The 22,391-nt window shown below is 39.5% G+C and overlaps 1 protein-coding gene across 12 annotated transcripts; it reads left to right on the forward strand.

Moving 5' to 3' along the window:
- The first annotated feature begins 253 nt into the window (after positions 1-253).
- On the forward strand, positions 254-21,313 carry nfyc (nuclear transcription factor Y, gamma). 12 transcript variants are annotated; one of them, XM_043217523.1, is made up of 11 exons: positions 254-371; positions 8,483-8,589; positions 8,807-8,878; positions 10,942-11,055; positions 13,555-13,650; positions 14,946-15,122; positions 17,277-17,348; positions 18,665-18,826; positions 19,017-19,124; positions 19,315-19,374; positions 20,006-21,313. In XM_043217523.1, exons 2-11 carry the CDS (start codon positions 8,491-8,493, stop codon positions 20,126-20,128), a joined length of 1,083 nt encoding a protein of 360 aa, XP_043073458.1. In that variant the 5' UTR covers positions 254-371; positions 8,483-8,490; the 3' UTR covers positions 20,129-21,313. The 12 variants fall into 12 exon arrangements, with proteins under 12 accessions (XP_043073458.1, XP_043073463.1, XP_043073457.1 ...); XM_043217528.1 differs by having other exon boundaries at positions 8,810-8,878; XM_043217522.1 differs by having other exon boundaries at positions 263-371; positions 8,480-8,589.
- Positions 21,314-22,391: the final 1,078 nt, after the last annotated feature.

A 22,391-nucleotide genomic window follows, 5' to 3' on the forward strand; every position in this document is an offset into this window, starting at 1 on the left:
ATAAAGAAAGAAGTGGATTTAACTAAAAATATAAAAGATTGTTAACTATTAACTTTGATTTTGGGACATGACTATAAATATATATTTCTAAAATAAATAAATACTTAAGTTAATCTTTTTATATTTCATATATAATAAGACAATAATAGTTACATTCAAGGCAAATGCATACATGCGATGCGTTTACCAGCTTAACCTCTCTGTATGAACTGAAGAACAACATTCAATGGCAAATACGTCACAGTTAACGTAACGCTTCTTCCGGTTGAAAAAAAAGTTGTCAAATCATCGGCCATCTTGGTTCCTGTAACAGCCTGAAATAAATTAAATATTGCGACGAACCGGACTACACTACGATTTCGTCACGTAAAGTGAGTATAAAAATTATGCACTTTGCTGCGTTACTGTTCGGTTGCTATCTATAGCTTGGTTTGGATGAAGCGAGTGTCGTTTTGGGCTCGTGGTCCAATAAAAGTTTTCATCCAATGGACGATTGTTTTGGAGGATGAACATAGGCGCCATTTCCCTCCTCGCTCTCTGAAGCGCTTATTGGTGGCTAGTGGAAGGGAATGGAGGCGGTCAGGAAACTGTTGGACATATGTCGCCATTTTGGCTCTCTAGCGTAAAGGACTTCTATTGGCTCACTGGTTCGTTTTGAGCCTAAATGGTGTCAGTTTCTTAACTACCAGAACGCTTAGAAACCTTGATTGGTGGAATCTAGTCCGAGGTTTGATTGGTCTGAAGGACAGATCCAAACGTAGTCTTTATTGGTTAGACTGTCTTTACACCGCTTTACAAATATTTTAAGAAAACTCACCCAAAGCCTTCCAAAACCATCATTATTTCACTTCTCCTATTTTGACGGGATTCACAGTCAATGCGGCCTGCTAACGTAGCGAGCGCTGTCTCTGCCTTTATGTCGCTCTTTTTGTACTCCTTATCTGTCTATACAATCTTACCGACTGATGTTTTGATGTGTAAACCATTCTCATTGTAAAAAAATAATAATTGGACGCTGGGTTTAATCTATAACAACCTTACGCACACATATAGGCTACTGTATGTTTGAATGGTTTCGGTTAGCATATCTCCCGGTAGCCTGCAAATGCTTTGTTGACTTCGTTAATGAAAAAAATCATCTGTAATTTATACCAATAATAGTCTTTTTATGATTTTTCAAACGTATAAGAGATACCTGTCCGTGTTTATAATTTATTCCGCGATGGAATTTATTCCGTGTAACGTTATTTTGCAAAACTGCACCGATGGGATCATCGCATGCATTGCATAAACAAATCCTCGTCTAATTTGTCACCCATGAATGAATACAGAAGACAAATTATTAACGTCATAATTACTATATTCATTTAAAGCTGGAATTTTAGACGTAATTAACATGGTTTTAATGTTCCAGGTTAAATGGAGGTCAATTCGTAGCGCACGAACGCGGTTCATCATTGAGAGATTAAAAGTAAAATCATTGCTTATTGACCTTGATTTTTACAAGAATTATAATGACAGTCATATCAACTTTTGCCACAATCTTGTAATGCATATACCTGTTTCCCAAGTCTATTTTAACAACAACAAAGTATAGGAAGCATTGAGCTGCAGTTGTTGCTTTGGTTTTTATCTATACTGTAAATAATTCACCTGCTTTTCATATGTATTTAAACAGCAACAAAGCATAAACAAAGTACACTGTGCACCAGTTGTTGCTTTGGTTTTCATCTGAACTGTGTGAAGCTTAGCCCTGTTTTTGATGCTTATCTCCCACACAAGTCTGTCCTCACTAGATGTCTCAGCAAAGATTTCTCTCTCTCTCTCTCTCTCTCTCTCTCTCTCTCTCTCTATATATCTATCTATCTATCTATCTATCTATCTATCTATATATATATATATATATATATATATATATATATATATATATATATATATATATATATATATATATATATCCTGCTGTGCATTGTCTAGTTTTGGGAGCAAGTTTTGGCCGTTTTGCATGTAATGACATGAAGTTTCTGGGAATAAAGAGACCGTGTGATGTATGTTAACAGATCTGCAAGTAAAGGTGTGATTGCTTTAGCAAGATATGGGGGGAAAAAGTCTATTGACAATAGGATGTACATAGTTTAATCTTAAACGGAAGTGACTTCATTCAAAATTCAAGATTGCATCGATTCCTTTTTGAAATAACTGGATTTTAAATGAAAATTGAATGCAAATTAGCTTAACAGTGGTAAACGTGACTGCACCATTTGCATGATTGTAATTGTAATTGAATTAAAAGTTAACAAATAAGCGTGATTTTCGGTGCTGTGTGGTTACACTTAGAGGTTGAACCCTTTACCATGACCCTTCAGGTCAACTTTATATTAATTTAGGACACAGCCAACGTTGAGTTTCAGTTTCATGCGCTGCACTGCATGCATGTTCCTGCACTCAAATGAGACTGCAAGTCTGACCTGAGTGACTTTCCACTTTAAATCATGCGGCTACAGCATGCGGCAGCCTCTATGAGACCACCCCGAGCCAATCAGTGTTCATGGGCTCATTTGCATCACCGCACAGCCGGCCACTCCGCTCCTCCGAGGGGCGGGCTTTAGAGACATTTAGTTTGACATTGTAAATAAGCAAGGGACAGTTGTTTGAGAAGTCAGTTGTTCGGTCCAGCTCCGTCCAGCCACAGTAGAGAAGACGGTCTGCAAGGGGACGGATTTTCAGAGGCTGGCAAACCGAGACGATCCTCCGCCCTCTCTGCGTCCTTTATTCAACTTTCTGCTGCTTTTGTCTGGTTGTTTTTTTTCTCTCTTGTTCTTTTCATTCCCTGACCCCTATCCTGCTGCTCAAGGTAACTTAAAACAGGAAGTTGAGCGTCTGTGAAAGGGGGCGGAGTGGAGAGGGTAAGCAGGGAGGAGGGGGATGACGCGTCTGATAGACGGCTGGCTAGGCCAATAGCGGCAGAGGCCGGCTCGAGCTCATTTGAAGAATCCGGCGAGGGGGTGGGATCTCAGAGATAGGCGGGCCGAGAGTATCGTTTAGCAAGCTAGATTGATTACAGTCGAGTGTTAAAGGGAAAGCAGTCAGGAGATTTTTTGTCCCGACTTGTTCTGCTGCTCTGCATCGCTCTCACACTTTTATTTCTTTTCACGCTTCCCTTTTCCTCCACGTCTCCCACACTTTCTCGTCAGTTTTTCCGGTCACTCGTGCTGAGGCAGGGGTCAGCTGAAAGACAAACAGTAGGGTTGCCAGGCAGAGGCCAACTCCAGGCTCCAGACGGCTTCAGGGGGACTCGGACAGGGGAGGAATGGGAGGGGGTTGTGTGTTTAGGAAAGGGGGAGGGGGTGGCTCAAGAAGATGGGCTAGTGGAAGGGGGAGGGGTCGGTTCGGGGGGCGGTAGGTGATCGCGCTCCCCTCGGCTCGGGGCTTTGAACGCAGCGGACCGCCTGTCCCACACAGCCTTTTGTCTCCTCCTGGGACAGAGTCTGTGGACTAAAGACAGTTAAGGAGACTTTCGAGATGTCCTCCTGTTCTCCACCGTCCACAGCGCGGCATATGAAGGGCACGGGGTAAGTGTGACTTACGACTGCAATCAGACAGTAAAGCTCTCTCTCTCTCGCTCTCTCTCTCTCTTGCACTGCAGTAATGGGATGCTTCCTCTGTCCTCCGCTGCGCTTTTCTCCTCCTCCTTTCGTCCTCTACTTTTCCCCTTGCTTGAAATCTGAGTGTACTTCTTTGTGTTTCCTGTCCTGTTCATTTTGAAGTCCTTAACCCGACTACCAATGTTTGACATGATGTAAACATTAACCAGCTGGAAATTTCTCCGGTTTTGCCCACAGAATGTTAACTTTCCATCGTTGATCTGCACAGCATAATCTTTGATCGCAGTTGACCTCTAAGTTGAGTTCGTTCAGTTTGACTTTGGACCTTTTGATGGTCCCTTGCTGTTGAGCGTCTCTGGTATGTCTGTGATGCTTACAGAGACAGATAGAGAGGATGGCCCTGCCTGCTAGGACCGCTAGTCCCGGTTCACCTTTCAAGGCCCAGTTTCATGGCTTGTTTACACTCTTGTGACAGTGAGGCAGAGCAGAGGACAGTATGGATGTGGGTTCTACGTGACCAGCATGGATTGGGGTTTATATGGGGACTCTTAGCCCCCTAGTTCATCATGTACAGACGGCTGTCCTCACGCGATGCCTCGTCACAGAATCCGGTCGGATTAAAGTCTCTTTTCCGCTCGTGTACTAGAAAGTTTCCATTAGTGATGGTATTAAGGTCCTTTTGGGGAAAGGAGTTACTAAAAATAACTCTAGGTAGAGCCTTGACTGCTGCGTCTCAGCACGATGTGTTTGGTTAAGATTTTAATATCATTTTAGCTCCTTCCTGCACCAGTTTGTAAAGATGTTCAAGGGTAAAATGTCACACCTGACTAAGGTTTTTGCACGTTCTCTCTCGTTCCCGGGGTTTTGCGCTTGAGGTTGTTTTGAAATGTCAGCGCCGAACCTTTAAAGTTTACAGTTGGCTTTCTGGTGCTGGCGTCGACACATCGTCGCACCTTGCCTTTGCTAACGGGCCCATCAGTGGATGAAGGTCACGGGAATGTGAGAGCGGCTCCCGCATTCGATCCGTCAGTAGGGAGAGTGTGAGACCAAGAGGACAGTGCATCCCTCAGGGGCGCGCAGACAAGAGGGGGCCATTCACCATCATGCTTCTCTAGAGACGGCATCATTACACACAGTAGGGTCGCCAAGTTGCTGCAGTGAAAGTTGAAAAACCAGTCTCCGTTTTCCTTCTTTCTGTGCTATAGTGTATCCCTCACTCCCGTTCTCTCCCTCCCCCTAAACAGTTTTTTTTTTTCCTCTTTCTGCCGAATGACCTTGAAAGTTCAGGGACAGCTTCCTGGAGTTGATGTGAGGCCGAACCAAGGGCAACTTTGGAATGATTAATCCATGAGATTAGACACGGATCAGAGTGGTGGTAATGTCCAGCCCCTATGTTTTTTGCTCCGAACGTTACAGAAAAACAAGCACTGCTATTTGTTGGTTAATTTGTAATTCATTGCCGGGTGCCTGGGTGCATTTTGTTGTGCCCAAGTCAATGATTAACCAGTAACCGCAGCAGGCTTTGTCAATGTTTTTTTTGTTGTTTTTTTTACCTTTCTGTTTGAAATTTTGAGTGGTTAATAAGTCCAGAATGTAGCTTTAGAAATGTGACCTTTTTGTATGAAGGCATGTTCATAGAAAACATCTTTTTGGTGTTCTGTACTTTTAATTAATAAGGCTGTTTTTGGTTCAAGTTCTTAAGTAATATGTAATAAAGAGATTTATGTATGTTGTATAATAAAAAGTAAGTATGCTTACATGCGCAGTTAAACTTTTTATTTTATGTAATTGTAAATATAGTTTTTGTGTATTAGTAAATTTGACACAATGCATAATATGTAATAAAAAGTCATCAGTACGTAAGTGCATTTGCATGTGCAATTATGATTATTTGAAGATTTAAATTCTCATTGCATAAAGTGTAGTACAGTTAACGTATATGCAGTCTCATTACCTGATAGTGTATGACTTTGCGAAACCGTGACTGGTTTGATTTCAGTCTGACCGATGTGTTTACATGACATTTTAAAAGTGCACATTATTTTAGTCTGACTAAAATCGACCCATACGGTTTAAGTAAATATATTTAAAAGTTCTGAAAATATCCTCCTCCTTCACCTGTTCTTGAATGTTTTTTTTCCCTCTGGAATGTTCCGATGTCAGATAAGATTAAATTACCTCTGTGTGCATTCAACGTTTGGTATGCATTGAGATTTGGTATTCCTGAACTATGTAAAAGAAGCATGCTGGAAATGAGGGGTGTGAGCGAAATGGAGATATATGACAGGATGTGGAGATAAGTATTTTTTTACAACGTCTCCAGTGGAAAGCTGTTTCTTCTCAAATGGCAAGTAGTTCTGGGGTTCAATATGGGCCTGTCGAACAAAAAAGAACAAAAAAAGTCGATTTGTTTTGTAGCTTTTTGAGTCCTGGCTGTTAAAATTAGGCTCAATCCAGAGGTGAGCTTCATGTCTATGAGGTAGCTTGGATCTCAAGTCAACACAACGGCTGACATCCACAACCCTGGTATTGTCTTATCAGCACAGTTGATTTGAATCTCTCCGGCACGAGGAAGAGATTGTCCTAAATTTATATCTGCAGCTTAGGAAACAGCCCAAACTGTAATATAAAAGGCAGTTGTTTTGCCACTAGTAACTGTATGTGCAGTTCCTCTGTCGTGTTTGTGTCACAGCACTTTCTCCACTCCTCCTCGGAGGCCTCAGGCCACACTTTCTCTAACCATTAAATATCTGCTGCACAACCAGCTTAACTCATCTCTTGTCAAGGGGGTAATTTGCGATATCTCAAGTGTTTGAGAACCGCTCGTCCCCGATCACATTGAAACGTTTGAGCGCTCCTTTGCTGCAGTCCTCCTGCACAGCGAAAGCCAGGCTGGCAGTGATGTTCTTGCTGATTCAGCCTCTGCTAGCGGCATTGACTTTCTGAGACACAGAGCACCAGCGGTCATTGCCGTCAAGGCAACCGAACAGGTCAGGAGAAATCCTACACCACCGTTGCGTTCTGACTTGCTGAAGGACGATCGTGACTGAGAGTTGAAGCACGTGCACGAGCCTCATTTACCTTTTAGTGTCCGCCTACAAATATAGTGTGAGTTATATTGTTGCAGTTGGGTCACTGACATTTATTCATTTCTACATATTTACTATATCCTAATGTAATTAGAAACGCATAAAATGGAATTCATTTGAATACACATCTTAGATGTTTTAGAGTTCTGAATTAAAATCTTGATATTTTTGGAGGCGCAAATTAGATGTCAGGGTAATGCAAGAAATTAGTAAAGTCTTAAAATGACATACTAAGTGCTGTGCAAATCATAGGAAAAAATTATATTGTAACACTTCATTCATATATCTAGCTTGTTTTAAAATTTAAAGGTAGCCCGAGTTAATTATTATTTTGCTTTAACACAATACAAAACACAACACACAAAAGAACAAGGATTCTACCCACAATGCAAAACCAAAGGTCTCTCTCCTCCCATCCCAGGTTGTGTGTCTCGATCTGGTTAAAGGAGTCAAAAATAGCTCCCACTCAAGCAGCTGGTCTAAGCGAGCTTTGATTTAACCTATTTATGTCTCCTTTAATGGCGTGTTATCTCGTTTAATTTGCCTCACAATTTCCCAGGTCCGTGACAGTAATTGCCGCTGTTATCGCCTGCTAATTATCCAGCTAGTTTTCTTAATGGTCTTACTTGAGATGTTAAATTATCATTTCTTATCAGGCCGGAGCTGGCACATCCACACACGCAGATGTACGGCAGAAGACTGTCATAAGATCGACACCTGATGCTGTTGCTTCCCAGCAGCAGTGCGGCCGCCAGTGACCTCCAGTGTTTTTCTTATTATAATCACGCATAATGTATTTGACTGACAGTTGACTGCTTCAGTCAAGCCTGAAATGATCTAGAGCTTATCGACAGCAGAGTCACATGACCCATTGATTTGTGTTGCGCTTGTCTAATGCTACCGAACGTGATTATTTTGGAGGCAAATAAAGACATGATTTTTACTGTCAGAGGGTGATTGTAACCATCCTAATCCTTCGATATACATAAGAGGAGACAGAGATGAAAGCAGGTCACTGCTTTTCGTCAGTAATCACGCACGTTTCACTGTGTTGCTCCTCCGTTTGACCCACATAGTGAGGCTGCTCGGCAGTCCGACTGCTCCCCCTCCATTAAGCCCTTGGCACTTTGTCTTGTTATTGGATTATGGCTGAACTGCACGAGTCCGAGTACTTTTTTACTGCCTCGCTCCTGCTCCGGTGGCACCCCACCCTGCTATTTCAGGCCGTGTGTTTTCTTCCAGAGAAAGAGAGAGGTGCTTTGTAGCGTCCGCGGCGGCGCAAGCTCAGGCAGGCTGCCTGCAGAATTCCTCACATGCCATAGTAACCTGCCAGCTTTGCTCCTTTCGTGTTTTCTGGTTCGCGTTAATATGTGTTTGGTTTGTCTCCATTGCGTCAGTGCCGAGCCATACTGTCGGAACAGCCCATTTGGTTCTCTTCCAAAGCTATTTGGGTATCCAGATGTGCACTCAAGGCTTTCAGGTCACTGGCACGAAGAAAGACTTTGTTCTCCAGGTTTTTCACATATGGATTCCTGGCTTCGTTCACACATGGCTGAGTTGACCAATCACACCGCCGACAGTTGCGTCAGGCATCTTGCTGTTGTGACGCATGGCTATCACTCGCAATTATTCACACTTTTTCAACTCAAACTAAACAGCGTATAATGTGGTTTAGTGTGGTTTATTATCTCAAGGCTCAAGAGGTTTACGTTAATTATGAGGCTTGTATGTGAACATTAACCCTGACTTGTCTTGTTTTTCTTCCTCTTCCTCTTTATCTCCTAGCAGATCTGGAGATGTCGGCAGACTCATTTGGAGCAGGCGGCACCGATGCCCAGCAGAGCCTACAGTCCTTTTGGCCCAGAGTGATGGAAGAAATCAGGAATCTTACTGTGGTACGGGTTTCTCCTAGCTGTTTTTATCTGCTTTTTCACTTAGATACAGTATAAACATTGCTTTTTCTTTAAAACAAAAAACAAAAAAACAAAAAGTATTTAATATAAAATCGTAAGTAAAAACGTAGTATCTCAACATCAGTCCACCACGGTTCATTAATGGGAATTCTTATTGTTATCATGAGTTCTCCTCTAATGCACTCTCGCACTGTTTCAGAAGGATTTCCGTGTGCAAGAGCTTCCTCTTGCTCGCATCAAGAAAATTATGAAACTGGATGAGGATGTGAAGGTAAGAACAGCCGTGCTGAATCAACACAATCACTCTAAGCTGATGGCAGCACACTTCCTGTCTTTGATTCTTGAGAAAGCAACAACCCAGCGGTGGCAGACTGTACATCAAGTGGCCAGTTGTCTCAATAATTTGTGAAGTTTGATATGGCAAGCTTCTCTGTTACTATTATTCCAACTCGGAGTTAGTGTTTTTGTGTTTTTTGTTGTTTTTTTTTCCAGACAATTGAAAACCGTAATAATCCACAAAACTGCAATGGAAACACTTTTTTTTTTATTTTATTTTATTTTATTTTTTTTTATGGGTCACCTGGCATTGGCAAAAATCAGAAGATACTATAACCTACAAGAAACACCTCATATGTAGCCACTCTCAACTATAAGGAGCTTTCCTTGCCATTAATGCTTGGATATCCCCTTATTTACACTACACATGTCTGTGGCACATTATGGCTCAGAGGAGGCCACTCTAGTCAATGCTTGTGTTTGTACCAGCCGTGCCGCAGCATGTTTCAGAAGAGGCTCTCAGTGCTGCTTCACTAAAGATACATCTCCTTGATAAAAAATAATGATTTAGTGTGGTGGCTGGGATTTATACATAAACCAACATTACTCATTTATATTTATGCTATTATTTTTATTGGGTTTTTTTTGACACATTTATGAAATAGTACCAAATTTTTGCTCCAATGTTATAGAAATTCAGTTTGTCAGCAACGTTTTTGTACACACAAAGTTGATAAGCTACAACAGGTAAGCAAGTCAGCTGTCTAGAATTACATCACTATGACCAAAAATTAAAAACCAAAAAATAATGTTAGTTTAGTTCATACCGATGTACACAAATCAAGTTCAGTTGCGTTTTACCACAATTTAGTTACTAGAACTTTATAAGTAAAATAATTTTGGTTTCAGTAAGTAAAAAAAAATATTTTGGCGCATCGCTACTTTAGGATACTTTTGCTTAGTCCTAGAATGACTCCTAGAAACCATCAAGAGCACGCTAGCAGCCATATATCGACAACCTTCCACTTTACCCTAGCAAAGATATATTCAGCACATAGAAATGAAATAAATAATCCAAACACGTTTCAAAACTGCCATTAATGACAGCATAATTATAAAGTTTGGGTTTTCTAGTTGATTTTTAAGGCTTCAAATCAAAACTGAATTTTTTTTTTTGTGGTCTCCTCCAAATGAAAAGCTAATATTTTCAGAGGCTTTAGCTGCACTGCGGTTTGATTTGAAGCACTATAAAAACAGTAATCTGTTATTTTCTAAGCATTGTGAATAGAGAAACTATTAGATTCAACTGAGTCATCTGGCCATTTTCTGTGAAACAGCCTCATATTGGGTAGTGTGTAAACACTGAATAGACATTTTCCAAGAACTAAAAGAACTTCTCTCATAACAGCCTCGGTTCAATGTATCACCAACATTCACTCTATTTGCTAGATCCTTTAACAAAGAAGCAGCATGCATATAAACAAACCTTTAAGTATAAATAAGAACATGGCATCAGCACTGCGAAAGAGATGGAGGTCATTTTAAGAGGGCTGTGAGCCAAGTATTAAGTGGCGGTAACACACACACTGATGCCCTTGTAGTGCAGTTTCAGAAAGTAAGAGAAATAAAACAACTAGACATCAGGTTTGATCTATTTGCTTGATGGTTTAACCTTTTATAATGAGCTGGATTAACCCTAAGCAGACAGATATCGCTTCCTTTCTTTCGTGCTTCAGAGATACTGTGATGTTGTAGATGCCACAGGGCATGATCTTCCCACACAGCCTTAGCCGCGTGGGAAGCAGGCATCAGGTCAGGGTGTTGTCCAGACGCTTAAAATAGCCTACAGCTTAGAGTGGGAAGAGAGAAAAGCCAAGGCAATTAAGAGCTCAGGAGCGGCGGCATGGGCAAGACCCTGGGTCAGGTCTTGACGTAGCCTCTTAGGCCACTACATATGTCCATCTGATGGCAGGCCAGAACATGAGTGAGTGTCCGGATAGGATTGTATGTTGTCCTTTTAGTTCTCCTGTATTGACTTGCTTTGGTTATCCTCCATAGATGATCAGTGCTGAAGCACCGGTGCTGTTTGCTAAAGCGGCACAGATCTTCATCACAGAGCTCACTCTCAGAGCCTGGATTCACACTGAGGACAACAAGCGGCGCACGCTACAGGTCAGACATCTTCATTCTCAGCTTACCTTTGACACCCTCGCCATAGCCAGCTGAGATAAACCAGTCTCCTCTGTGCCACAATTGTCTTTTTTGTGTTTGTTCCTGTTTTTTTTTGGACAGAGATTGTAATGGAGAGAGGAAACGATACAGAGAAGATGGTGGGTGGAATCAGGAAATGACCCTGAGCCTATTTTAAATTGGGGTCACCTACTCAAAAGTGCCACCTTTTATTCCAGTGATCTTCATATGTATAGTAGTTCAATCTAGGACTGGGCCAATATATTTGAAAAAAAAAAATATCTCGATATTTTCTACATTTTTACGATATTTGATATATATCTCTATGATTCCATTTGCTTTTAAATAAAAAATTTGCCCCAATAAAAAAATGGATAGAACAGCTATAGTTATAGTCATGTTATGTTATGTTTCTATAGGCACTAAAACCCCTCTCAGATGGAGAGCTAGTTGTTGGACCACATAGGTATTTCTTGCAAATTTGGGGAAAGGTGCTATATGGATGAGCACAAATCAATAGAATAAATGTTTGGGTTTTTTTACCTCATCTAGTGTACTGATTCATTACAGGCACATATATAAAACAGAGACTTTTGCACTCCAGATTGTTTGTGGGTATATTTCAGATAATCGGCAATGAGGAGTGAGCACGGTGCCTTCTTTTGGGAAAGTATGCTTGAATTTGAAATATTCTACATTCTCACTATTTTCGCATTTTACATTGTGGTCAAATTATTGCAATATTATTGCTAATGTTCTATATATTGCCCAGCCCTAGTTCAATCGCAGTTTATTAAAAGCTTTGGTTTATTTCGTTGTTACACCCATCATATGTTTCTGGATATGTTTCACCATCTCTGTCCAGAAAGAATATATTTGTCTTATTTTTAGTCAATTTTGATGCAAGAGAGTTACTTTTGTGGATCAAATAAAGTATCAAATCAATTTAATATTGATCAAATATTTTCAAACATTCTTGGAGTGTAATGTTAAGGTGCAGTCAAGTTTACTGTCGTTTTGAGAAATTTCATAAGTAAAATCAACCCTGTGAGAACTTATTATTCCTTTTGAAAAGATTTTTTTAAGAGTCGAGCCAAAACAAGTTTTTGGCATTTCTTGCCAGTGAAGTTTTGCCAAAATTTTGCTAACTGTTGCATAGTTGCAACAGTAACAGGCCAGTTGCATAAACTCAGCCTCTGTGTTAAAACAGTGAACTAGCAGTTAACCAATAAAAAAAACATATTTGGATTTAACTTCTAGTGTACCTGAATTGAACAAAATATAAATTACCATTCTTAAAGAAAAAGACAAATAATGTTTAGGACCAATATATCTAAACCTTTATATCTAAACTTTTTTTCCTCTGGCTCCTGTTCTCCACAAGAATTGGTCCAACCACAAATTATTATGCCAAAGATGATCAAATGAAAATGGTCTCTCCTAATACTACATTGAGTCATGACACAGCTTGTCTGTTTATGGAAAGAGCCCCCATAAGCCCCCAGGGCTTATCTGTTCCACTGTAGTGTAGAGTCTAAAAGTACATCTCCAATGACCCACTTACGTTTTTTTTTTTTTTTTTTGCTGATTTTGCCTCCCGGGCTGTGAAACACTGTTCTGAACCCTGAATGATACTAATGTTATATTAATACTTAGATTGAAAATGAGTAATAATGACATGGGTTAAAGAAAAATAATAATTTAATGCATTCATTGATTTAATTAATAATATTTATTTTATTCAAAAATATATGTATTTTTATCACTTACATTTTTTATTATTATTATTATTATCATCATTAATTTCTTAACCGAGATAATTGAATATTAGATTTCTAATATTTTTTAAATAATGAAATCTTTAAATATTCATAAAATACATAAATGGCTTATGATATGATCATAATGTAGAATTTTTCTAAAAACATTATATGAAAACAGTAGTCAGTGCAGCAGTCCATGTCAGGATAGCCTTTTCAGCAACAGGTTTTGTCACTGAACAACGCTGTAATGACTGTTAGAGCGTCTCTTTAATATGTAGATTCTATTAGCGCTCAGCCTGTGAGCTTGCAGCTGGCCCACAGTTCCATTGTGAAGGCATCACGCCAATCGGTGTCGCCACGACAACAGTCGTCAATAGAACAACTGCATGGATGTGACCCTTCACCACCAGATATTAATCATGCTGCTAAAAATAGCTGCTGATCTGGGGGGTGACAATGGGTGGTCTTTACAGCCAATATCCTGTGGAAAATACCACTAGTAGATGGTCTATTAAGTGAGATCGTTTCACTGTTCACTAAGAACGGTTGATGTAGTGAGTGGGATACATTATCATATTGCATTAACATTCAGTGCTGTACAATTTTATAAAAAAATTAATTTGTCAAATTTGCATGACACATCTGTTCCCACATGTAGTGTTCTAGTCTTTTTTGCATTTTTGTTTTTGACTGTCTGGTCTTATTTTCTGTTTTCCAGAGGAATGACATCGCCATGGCCATCACTAAGTTTGATCAGTTTGACTTCCTCATTGACATCGTCCCCCGCGATGACCTGAAGCCTCCGAAACGACAGGTGCGGAAAAGAGAGGAGCTTCAAGCTGTCAAAATCGATCATCGTCAGTGTTTTCCCTCAGCATCTGTGAAGAGGAGATGTTGCTGTGGCAGCCTGGGGGCGCTGTAAACATCCTTGACTGGAAGCTGGGTGTAGGGTTTGTGAAGGCTTTCAGTCGGATGTTTGCAGCACCCTGCTTCCCCTATCTCTGCACAACCAAACATCATATTTAACCATTTCTTATATGTTTGTTTTACAAATGCGGCCATTGCACCATGTGCGTGATTCCAAAACCAACCGTGTGTCATAGCACTGGCAGCAGAACAGTGATTGGCGGGGGGTAAAAGAAGACTTTTTATTCATTTTATTAATTTTTATTCTTTCAGTTCAAATAAGGGACTCACTACGTGAAATTATAGAAACTCATGTGCCTTAACAACATGAAGATAAACCTCTAAACTGCCTTTCACGACTGTCTAAGACTTTATATTTTTTGTAGTTTGTGATATAATGTTTTTAGCTACACACACACACACACACACACACACACACACACACATATATATATATATATATATATATATATATATATATATATATATATATATATATATATATATATATATATAGCTGAAAGGGATGGGGAGAGAACTGATTTTGGAAAAAAACAAAAATTGAAATAATTTGAATAGTCATCATGTATAGAAAGATGGAATTCACCCAATATATCCAATGATCCGAGCGCTTTTAGTTCAGCTAAACCACCGTCTTTGTTCGACCTGATGGCTTTATGGTCCTGTGGCGTTTTTGTGTGTGACCAGGTGTGTAAACATCCTACACTCTCAGCTGTGACATCACCAAGCTGGGAGAGGGATGTTTACCCTCTTTGTCACAAATAAATCTTCAGGACTGGATGGAGACGAAATATAAAGATGCACTTCTGAGTACAAACGTTTGGGTATTCCTGCTGTTTGTGTGTCAGAATAGCGCAGCTGATTGCCTGCCATTATGCTGCGGTTGAGTGTGGGAGTTCAGGCCACAGACTGCAGCTAAAGGTCTCGTTTCTTGTCCAGCTAGAAGATTGCATTACTCGCTCTTGTTTTGCCTATAAGTAATTTATCCTCATCCTGCCTCTACTGTTACAGAGCGAAAATAATTTATGGAGATGTAACCAGCAGATAGGCCTTATGAACTCTTGATTTCATCTGCGTGCATTTATGGGGTTATTGGATGCTCTCTTGCGTTTCTTAAGATCCTGTTGAAGTTTGCTACAATACAACGTATATCTTTCTCTATAATTGTGCCTGTCCGTGTAGGAGGAAGTGCGCCAGTCCGTCGCCCCGACTGAGCCGGTCCAGTATTACTTCACTCTGGCGCAGCAGCCCAGCGCGGTGCAGGTCCAAGGTCAACAGCAAGGCCAGCAGGTGGCTGCTCCCACCGCCACCACGCTACAGCCCGGACAGATCATCATCGCTCAGCCCCAACAGGGCCAGGTAGTCATCACATACTCGCCACAAACCTGAGAACGCATATAAGGACTGATCAACTATCAGCTAAATCTGAAATGGCATAATTTGCCTCTAAATAGTAGGTGGAAAACCTAGTAGTGTGTCTATTCATAAAACATTAGGCGAAATGTTTATCATAATACACATCTGATGGACACTGATAGGTCACGTGATAATGACTTCATGCTGAATATAGTATGTCAAGAGTGCATTCATAATATACATTTTTTTAAGCGGTCGCAAACCATGCTATATGGCTATGATGTAGCTAAAGCCACTTGACCATTTTTAAAAGAAATGGGCTGCTTTTTTAAAATTTTCCCGCCCAACTTCCTGTTTTAATAGGAAATATGTCAATACAGGAATGAAAACTGGCTTCTGGAGGACACTGTTTGCCCTTGTAATTACCCTAGTGTATATTATACTACGGTCTGATGGACAAAAGCCTGAAACTTTATCATGCCTACTCTCTCACACAACACTTGAGCCCTGATTACTTTGATCAGCCCATTACAGGATCATTTGAAACATGACTGGTGAAGGTTGAAAGCCCAGAGGTGTCATTCACATGTTGCTATCAGGTGAACGGCAGAGAGTCCAGTCACTCTGTCGTGTGATATCTGTCCAACATCGTGAACACAGCAGTCCAAGGTTCTCCTTTTTTTGTATAATTAACTTTTATTTTGAGAGGTTACAGTGGTTTAATTCCACCAGTGTGAGAATCTTTTCACTTTCTCGCTCTTCTTCTCTGTGGTGAACCTCATTCTCTCTCTAAAGATCAGTGCTGCTTCAGCAGGCTGCAGTTTGCTGACCTGTCAGACTTGGGCAAAGTTGTGCTGCAGTCACCTCAGAGAGCACTTGGGACCAATATATACAGTGGGCTTTACAAATGCCAGGCAAAGATGAAATGAGATTCAAAATCTGATTTCAACCTGAAAGTCAAGTTTTAAAATGTTGAAAAATGTCAAATGAAGCATTGCTATAAAATCAATTTCTAGGTGACTGATTTAATAATATCATAATTTGGAATATCATGCTAACTTCATTGTGCAAGTTTTTTTTCCCATATTTCCCAGATTTGTGTTGGATTTCTATTTTGAAGTGTTGTTTCTATTCATCAAATAATCTTAAAATATATAATAATAATAATAATTAATATTTCAAAGTACTATATTAATAAAGTATTTTAGTGCAAACATGATTTCTGAAGAATCATAAGACATTAAAGATTTAGTTTTGCCATCACTAGAATAAATTACATTTTTAAAATGCATTAAAATAAAATAAAAAAATTCTACTTTGCTCAGCATAACACAATTTTTTATGTTTCACAAACATAAAAAAAAATTCAAATTCAAACATTTGAAAACTAGTGTATTTACAAATGTAATAAGAAATTAGGTGAGAGAAAAATAGCGGTGCAGAAAATATATGCACAGGACCACGTTTATTGAACAATTCTGACGTGTCAGATTGTGACCTGCTCCGTCAAGGGCTCTGCTCAAGCTCTCTCCTGTTTGCTTTTTAATTAAAAATATATTGTTAGTGGGGTTTTAACTTCATACCTGAGGACAGAGAGCCGGTTTAGCTTTATCTCACTGTCTGCTCACTGCTTTGTGCCGCTATATGCAGTCATTTTCCCAAATGCAGATCTTCCATAAACTGTCATTATTTTACACCAGAGCTTGCACTCATCTGTTGTAACGGTTGCGTCATCTCCACTGCTGATTTAAACTCTGCTTCAGTTAATGCCTGTTCACACCAGATCTGAAACCAGTGACGCAAAGTATCAAATATTGACAGTAATTATTCACACTCAAACCAGTGCAGAAATGTTCCCTCGAAACAATCGTGTTATTTGTAAATTCTAAATTGTGGGACATTTCATGTTTGGTGTGAACTTTAGTCATTTTTAAAAGCTTTATGCATGTTTTATGTCATTGCAAAAAGGTGAACATGGTGTTTGTTCATACTACACGTGACACATCGTGCTTTAATTTCTTTACTCTGTTTCTGGCTTTCCAGTGTATTGCCTTTTTGTTGCTTTTTATATGACATTGAAGAATGCGCTTTGCATGTGCTTGCTTGTGTTGTCCAGTTCACTCTCTCTTTCTCGCATTATTTCCTCCTCTTCCTCAGGTATTGCAAGGAACCACCATGCAGCAGCTGCAGCAGGTGCAGGTTGCTCAATCACAGCCGACCCCTATCACGGTAAACACCTCAAACCCCTCCAAATGGCCCCTATTTTTCCACTAAAAGTCCTTCTTTGAAATGCAGGTCTTATTCAGCTGTCATGTCGAAAGAGCCATGAACAATCTCTATTGTGTTTCAAAGCACAATAAAGCAGCAAACATATTCGTATATCATGTACTATACATGATACAATGCAGCAAACAGAAGCAGAGAGTATGACAAAATTGTGTTCAGTCCTGATATTGCTTCTATGAATTTTGTACTCCGTGTGTTTACTTTTTATAATTATTATTAAATTACTGGTAGAAGAGTTGATCCCGTCAAATTCAAAAAAGATTTTTAATCACATTAAAATGCTTTTGCCAGTTTACTTGAATTGTCAAGCATTTGACAAATTCACATAGGGTCCTAAAAATGTAATAAAGATGTTTAACATAGTACAGCATGTCACTGCCGGACTGATCATGTCAACTACCCATATTCAAATAGTATAAAGTACCACTGTTTTATAGTTTAGACCATTTAGATGTTGTAATGTGGTCTTAGCACAGCTCTATTGTGTGACGTGACCACAGACCATCAATCTTGTGGTTACTGAAAGTAAGCTTTCAAAAGAAACCTTATCGCATTTTGCAATAAGAAAACAAATGTTATTATTTATGAAAACGGCTTTATAACAATATTATGGACATTACTGGTTTAGCCATTTTTGCCAGCTTTGCCATCATAGCAATAAATTGCCTTTTTAAATATTTTAAAATTGGTTATTTTAAATTGTAATAATATTTTGCAATGTTTTTACTGTATTTTGGATCAACTGACTGCTATCTTAGTGGGAAAGAAACCTTAACAATCACAGTTGAATGGTAACTGAATGCAAGTGTCACCATTTTCTTCTACCAAAAACCAAAAAGGAGCAGACGTTACTCACACAGGGCAAAATCTGTAATTCATATGCCCTCTACTTGATGCTACATGAGGTCACAGCACGTCTCAGGCCAGATAAAGTTGTGCTGCTTAATAAATTGCTGTCGCCTATCGGGTGTCAGTTCCTGAAGAGGAGAGATCATCTGTCACACCTCCGCAGTCAGTGCCCAGGTTTCTCCGTTCAACACGAGAGGCCCGGGGTCACAGTCTTGCATCTCTCCCCTTTCCTCAAAACGGCTTCAGTTTCACTTTCTTTTGGAAGCCTTCCCGGCCCACAGTTCTGTGAGCTCTAATGCTAATGCTGAAAAACACAACAGGCACAGGGGGAAAAAAAGATCAAAACGCAACCTGTATGTTAGTTTGATGCCGCAGTCCCACCCTCTTGACAATCACGCTTGTTCTTTCAGAGCGCCCCGGTGACCATGCAGGTGGGCGAGGGTCAGCAGGTGCAGATCGTGCAGGCCGCTGCGCAGGGACAGGCTCAGGCTCAGGCAGCACAGCCAGCTGGACAGACCATGCAGGTTATGCAGCAGATCATCACCAACACTGGAGAAATCCAGCAGATTCCAGTAAGAACCCGACATGTTTACCTATTCTTTTTTTTTCATTTTCTTTTTTGCCATTTGGACCTTTCGAGAGGATTATAAATTGGTAATGGGGAAGGCAGCACAGCTGTGCTACATGAAAACCAGGCGAACATGCTTGTTAGGTGGAGGTAATGATGTGTGCTCCTCATTGCCCCCTTGTGGTGTCCTGCAGGTGCAGCTCAACACCGGCCAGCTGCAGTATATTCGCTTGGCTCAGCCCGTCTCAGGAACACAGGTTGTTCAAGGACAAATACAGACGCTTGCAACAAACACTCAGCAGGTAAATCATCATCTTATATGGTTAACAATATTAATCCAACTGATGGGCGCAAGTGAGGATTAAAAAAAAGGGGGAAAAACACTTGCAGATGTTATACAATTGTACATTTCACATACTATACATTTCCTTCATTTGATGTATTGAATTAATTTGATTTTAAATTTATTGTTGATTAATTGTTCTTTCACAGATTTCACAGACAGAAGTACAACAGGGTCAGCAACAGTTCAGCCAGTTTACTGATGGGCAGGTAATTACCTTTTTTTTTTCCTTAAGACACAGGCTATTGTTTAAAAGTTTGACTAGCTAAAAGGTTTGAATGCGTTTTTGTGCATATGTGAATTTTCAGCTTCACTACTCTAGTCTTCTTAATATGCTGCTTTATTTAGGGATTTTTTTGGTCAAGAAATATTTATCATCTGTATGAATTTCAGAACACACAAAAAAAACATATTTTGAAGAAAGTTTGTAAACAGACTGTTTTGGTCACCACTGACTTCCATGGTAGGAAAAAATATTATGTAAATCAGTGGTGACCCAAAACAGCCTTGCTACAAGCTTTTTTGTGTTTGGTAGTGCTGAAGGGTGAGTAAATGATGTTCATTTTTGGGTGTACTATTCCTTTAATGCGTCATTGCTAAATAAAGAAAGTATTAATTTAAACAAAGCATACATTTGCATGTAGCATCAAAATATAAAAATACCCATTGTGTTACATTAAAATATAAAACATTTTATACTGCTGTTCTATATCTTATAATTACATGCTCTTCTGTCCTAACCGACTTTCTGTCAGCCTTATTCCCACAGCTACAGTTTGAATGCAGATATGTATCGCGTCAGTAACGCACACGCCTCCCTTTCTTCCTGTGACTCCACAGCAGTTGTATCAGATCCAGCAGGTGACGATGCCGGCAGGACAGGAACTGACCCAGCCCATGTTCATTCAATCCACCAACCAGACGGCTGATGGGCAGGTCACCACACAGGTCAGTGCGGATTGAGGCTGTCCGTCCAAATCCTCACTGGTCCATGGAGCTCCTGACACCACCAAGCAACCACAGTGAAGAAGAGGAGCTGCCACGCACCCAACACCCAGTCCTTCCACTTCCCTTCATCTCATGCCATACTTTGATCAAGTTCTCGGACTGGTTTAATTCAGCAATCAAATAATAAACTTCAGATTTAAGCTTCATAATTTACCGTCCAAAATACATGCATTACTGTTTTGTTAACGGAGTTTGGGTCTTTTTACTACAGTGCTGGAAGGATCAGTGTGTACTGGCAGAGATTTGATTTCTGCCGTATTGATTTCAACTGTATGTCTTCTGCAATATGGCTACGAACCCACTGTCTTCCTTGCAGTATAGGTAGAATATGTCCTTGTTTCATAGTTTAATGTGGATATGGGTAGAGATTATGTTTTCAGATCTGTTCAGTGATAGTGACATTAGAGTGAGGCTTGTGAAACCTGAGCTGGAGGGCACTTCTTTCGTGGAAAAACAAATCAACTTTTTTTTTCTGTTTTTCTTCTTCTTCTTCTTTTTTTTTTTTTTTTTTTTAAGCCCTCATCCATTTTGACAGATTATGCCATCTCATGATGTGTAGAGTTCTAAACTTGATAAAAGCCATAATCTACACATTCTGCATCTCTGTAGTTTAACTCTGTAATTCTATAGTAATTGTATTAGTTCAGTTGTAGTATCTTGTATAGTTTTGAAATTTGATAACGTTGTATTTGTTAAAGGGCTTCTTATTGTTGGGTTTTCTACATGCAGAATGGTCCTCTTCGTGTGAATGTGTGTGAATGTGTAATTGACGTGCTTTCCTTGCATGTCTTTCTGGACCAGTTTTAAAGAGACTTCCTTTGCCCCTTGAAAGTCAACTGCTCCGCTGTTACCTACTTGTAAAAACAACACCTTAATTAAATAAAAACCCTTTTATATAAACCTTTTTAATACCAGTTGTAACCTTTTTTATTGCCCTTTTGGTTTTGTTTTGTTTTGATTTTCGTATTAAAATTGTTGGTCACGTTGTTTTGCATGTAGTTATGACTGCCAGCATGATATGCAATACCTAGGTACAAATTTTATTTGTATTTTTTATTTTATTTTATTTTTTTTTTTTTTTTGTTCTTTTTTTGTAAACAGACATTGGTTTGTGAAAAAATAAAACTCCCTAAAAAGGTGGCACGTTGTGTTTTTTTATATATATATCACCGTAAATAAAGTCTTAAAGGCTTCCTGGTGGTTTTTACCTCCTCGTGTGTCATGTCCTACTCTCATTCTATCAAATGAAGGCTATTTAGAAATGTTTTCGTAAGGTTATTAACTTTTGAGTACAGTTATTTTTAACACCGACTACATTAGATTCACTTTATCGTTCTGTTCCCGCGCTGGTGAAGAGTGGCTGTATGTTTTTTAACACACGGTGGCGCCATTTCAACTTGACTGGCGCTCAATCACCAGACACGTTCGTGATTAGACTTCAGGCTCATTTCCGCGAATCAAATCTAGCTTTCACAGAACCGCTTCTGAACGCGTATTAAGCCGGTCGTGTTATTAGTCTTTATTGTAATTCGTTTCAGTCCATTAATTGCTGACGTGACTCAAAAATAAGTAAATTGCTATTTGATTATGCTTTGCATTTACATCAGACGACGTTTTCAATGCATTCATTTACAGCAGTTCACCTTTAAAAGATCATGTATTTAGATGCTCTTACTACCATTCTCTTACTCACTTATAGTTTTTTTTTTTTGTCTCGTTACAAATCTCTTGTTCGACAAAAATATATCTTTGTTAAGTAAAAAATAATTTATAGAACTGCTCGGACTGTTGACTTCGAATCATTCGGAGTGATTCAGAAGTAATGGGAAGATCGGATCATTTCACTGACTCATTTAGGTGGCCGTTGCTTTCATTTTAATTTTCAACAGCCAATTCCCGAACAAGTTCACATGCGCAGACTTCTTCATATTCCAGCTCAGGAAATCATCAGATGCAGTCAAAGATCAATTGCGAGGTACATTAATTACTTTCGAGGCGTTCGCTCGTTAGTCACGTGACAGACCGGTCGTTTACGAAGCGGATGTCGCTTTCCACGATGACAATGGTTTGAGTGTTTGCATTCGTGTCAGCATATCGAATGCAAAAAATAAAAAATAAAAAAAAAAAACCTTTACATTTTCCAACTCGGTTTTCTTTAATGCCTAAAAAACTGAACGGTTGAGTCACGGGTTTGTGAATGAGTGCTAAGCTTTGGGAG

The sequence above is a fragment of the Puntigrus tetrazona genome, chromosome 19 (genome assembly GCF_018831695.1).
Source record: "Puntigrus tetrazona isolate hp1 chromosome 19, ASM1883169v1, whole genome shotgun sequence".
Taxonomy (NCBI): Eukaryota; Metazoa; Chordata; class Actinopteri; order Cypriniformes; family Cyprinidae; genus Puntigrus; species Puntigrus tetrazona.

What these genes read in the sequence shown, in the direction of transcription:
- nfyc (XM_043217518.1), top strand. Translation starts at nt 4,953, where the DNA reads ATGAGATTAGACACGGATCAGAGTGGTG. An exon ending in AGACACGGATCAGAGTGGTG is followed by an intron (nt 4,981 to 8,482) that starts GTAATGTCCAGC and finishes ATCTCCTAGCAG; the next exon opens with ATCTGGAGATGTCGGCAGAC. An exon ending in ACAAGCGGCGCACGCTACAG is followed by an intron (nt 11,056 to 13,554) that starts GTCAGACATCTT and finishes TCTGTTTTCCAG; the next exon opens with AGGAATGACATCGCCATGGC.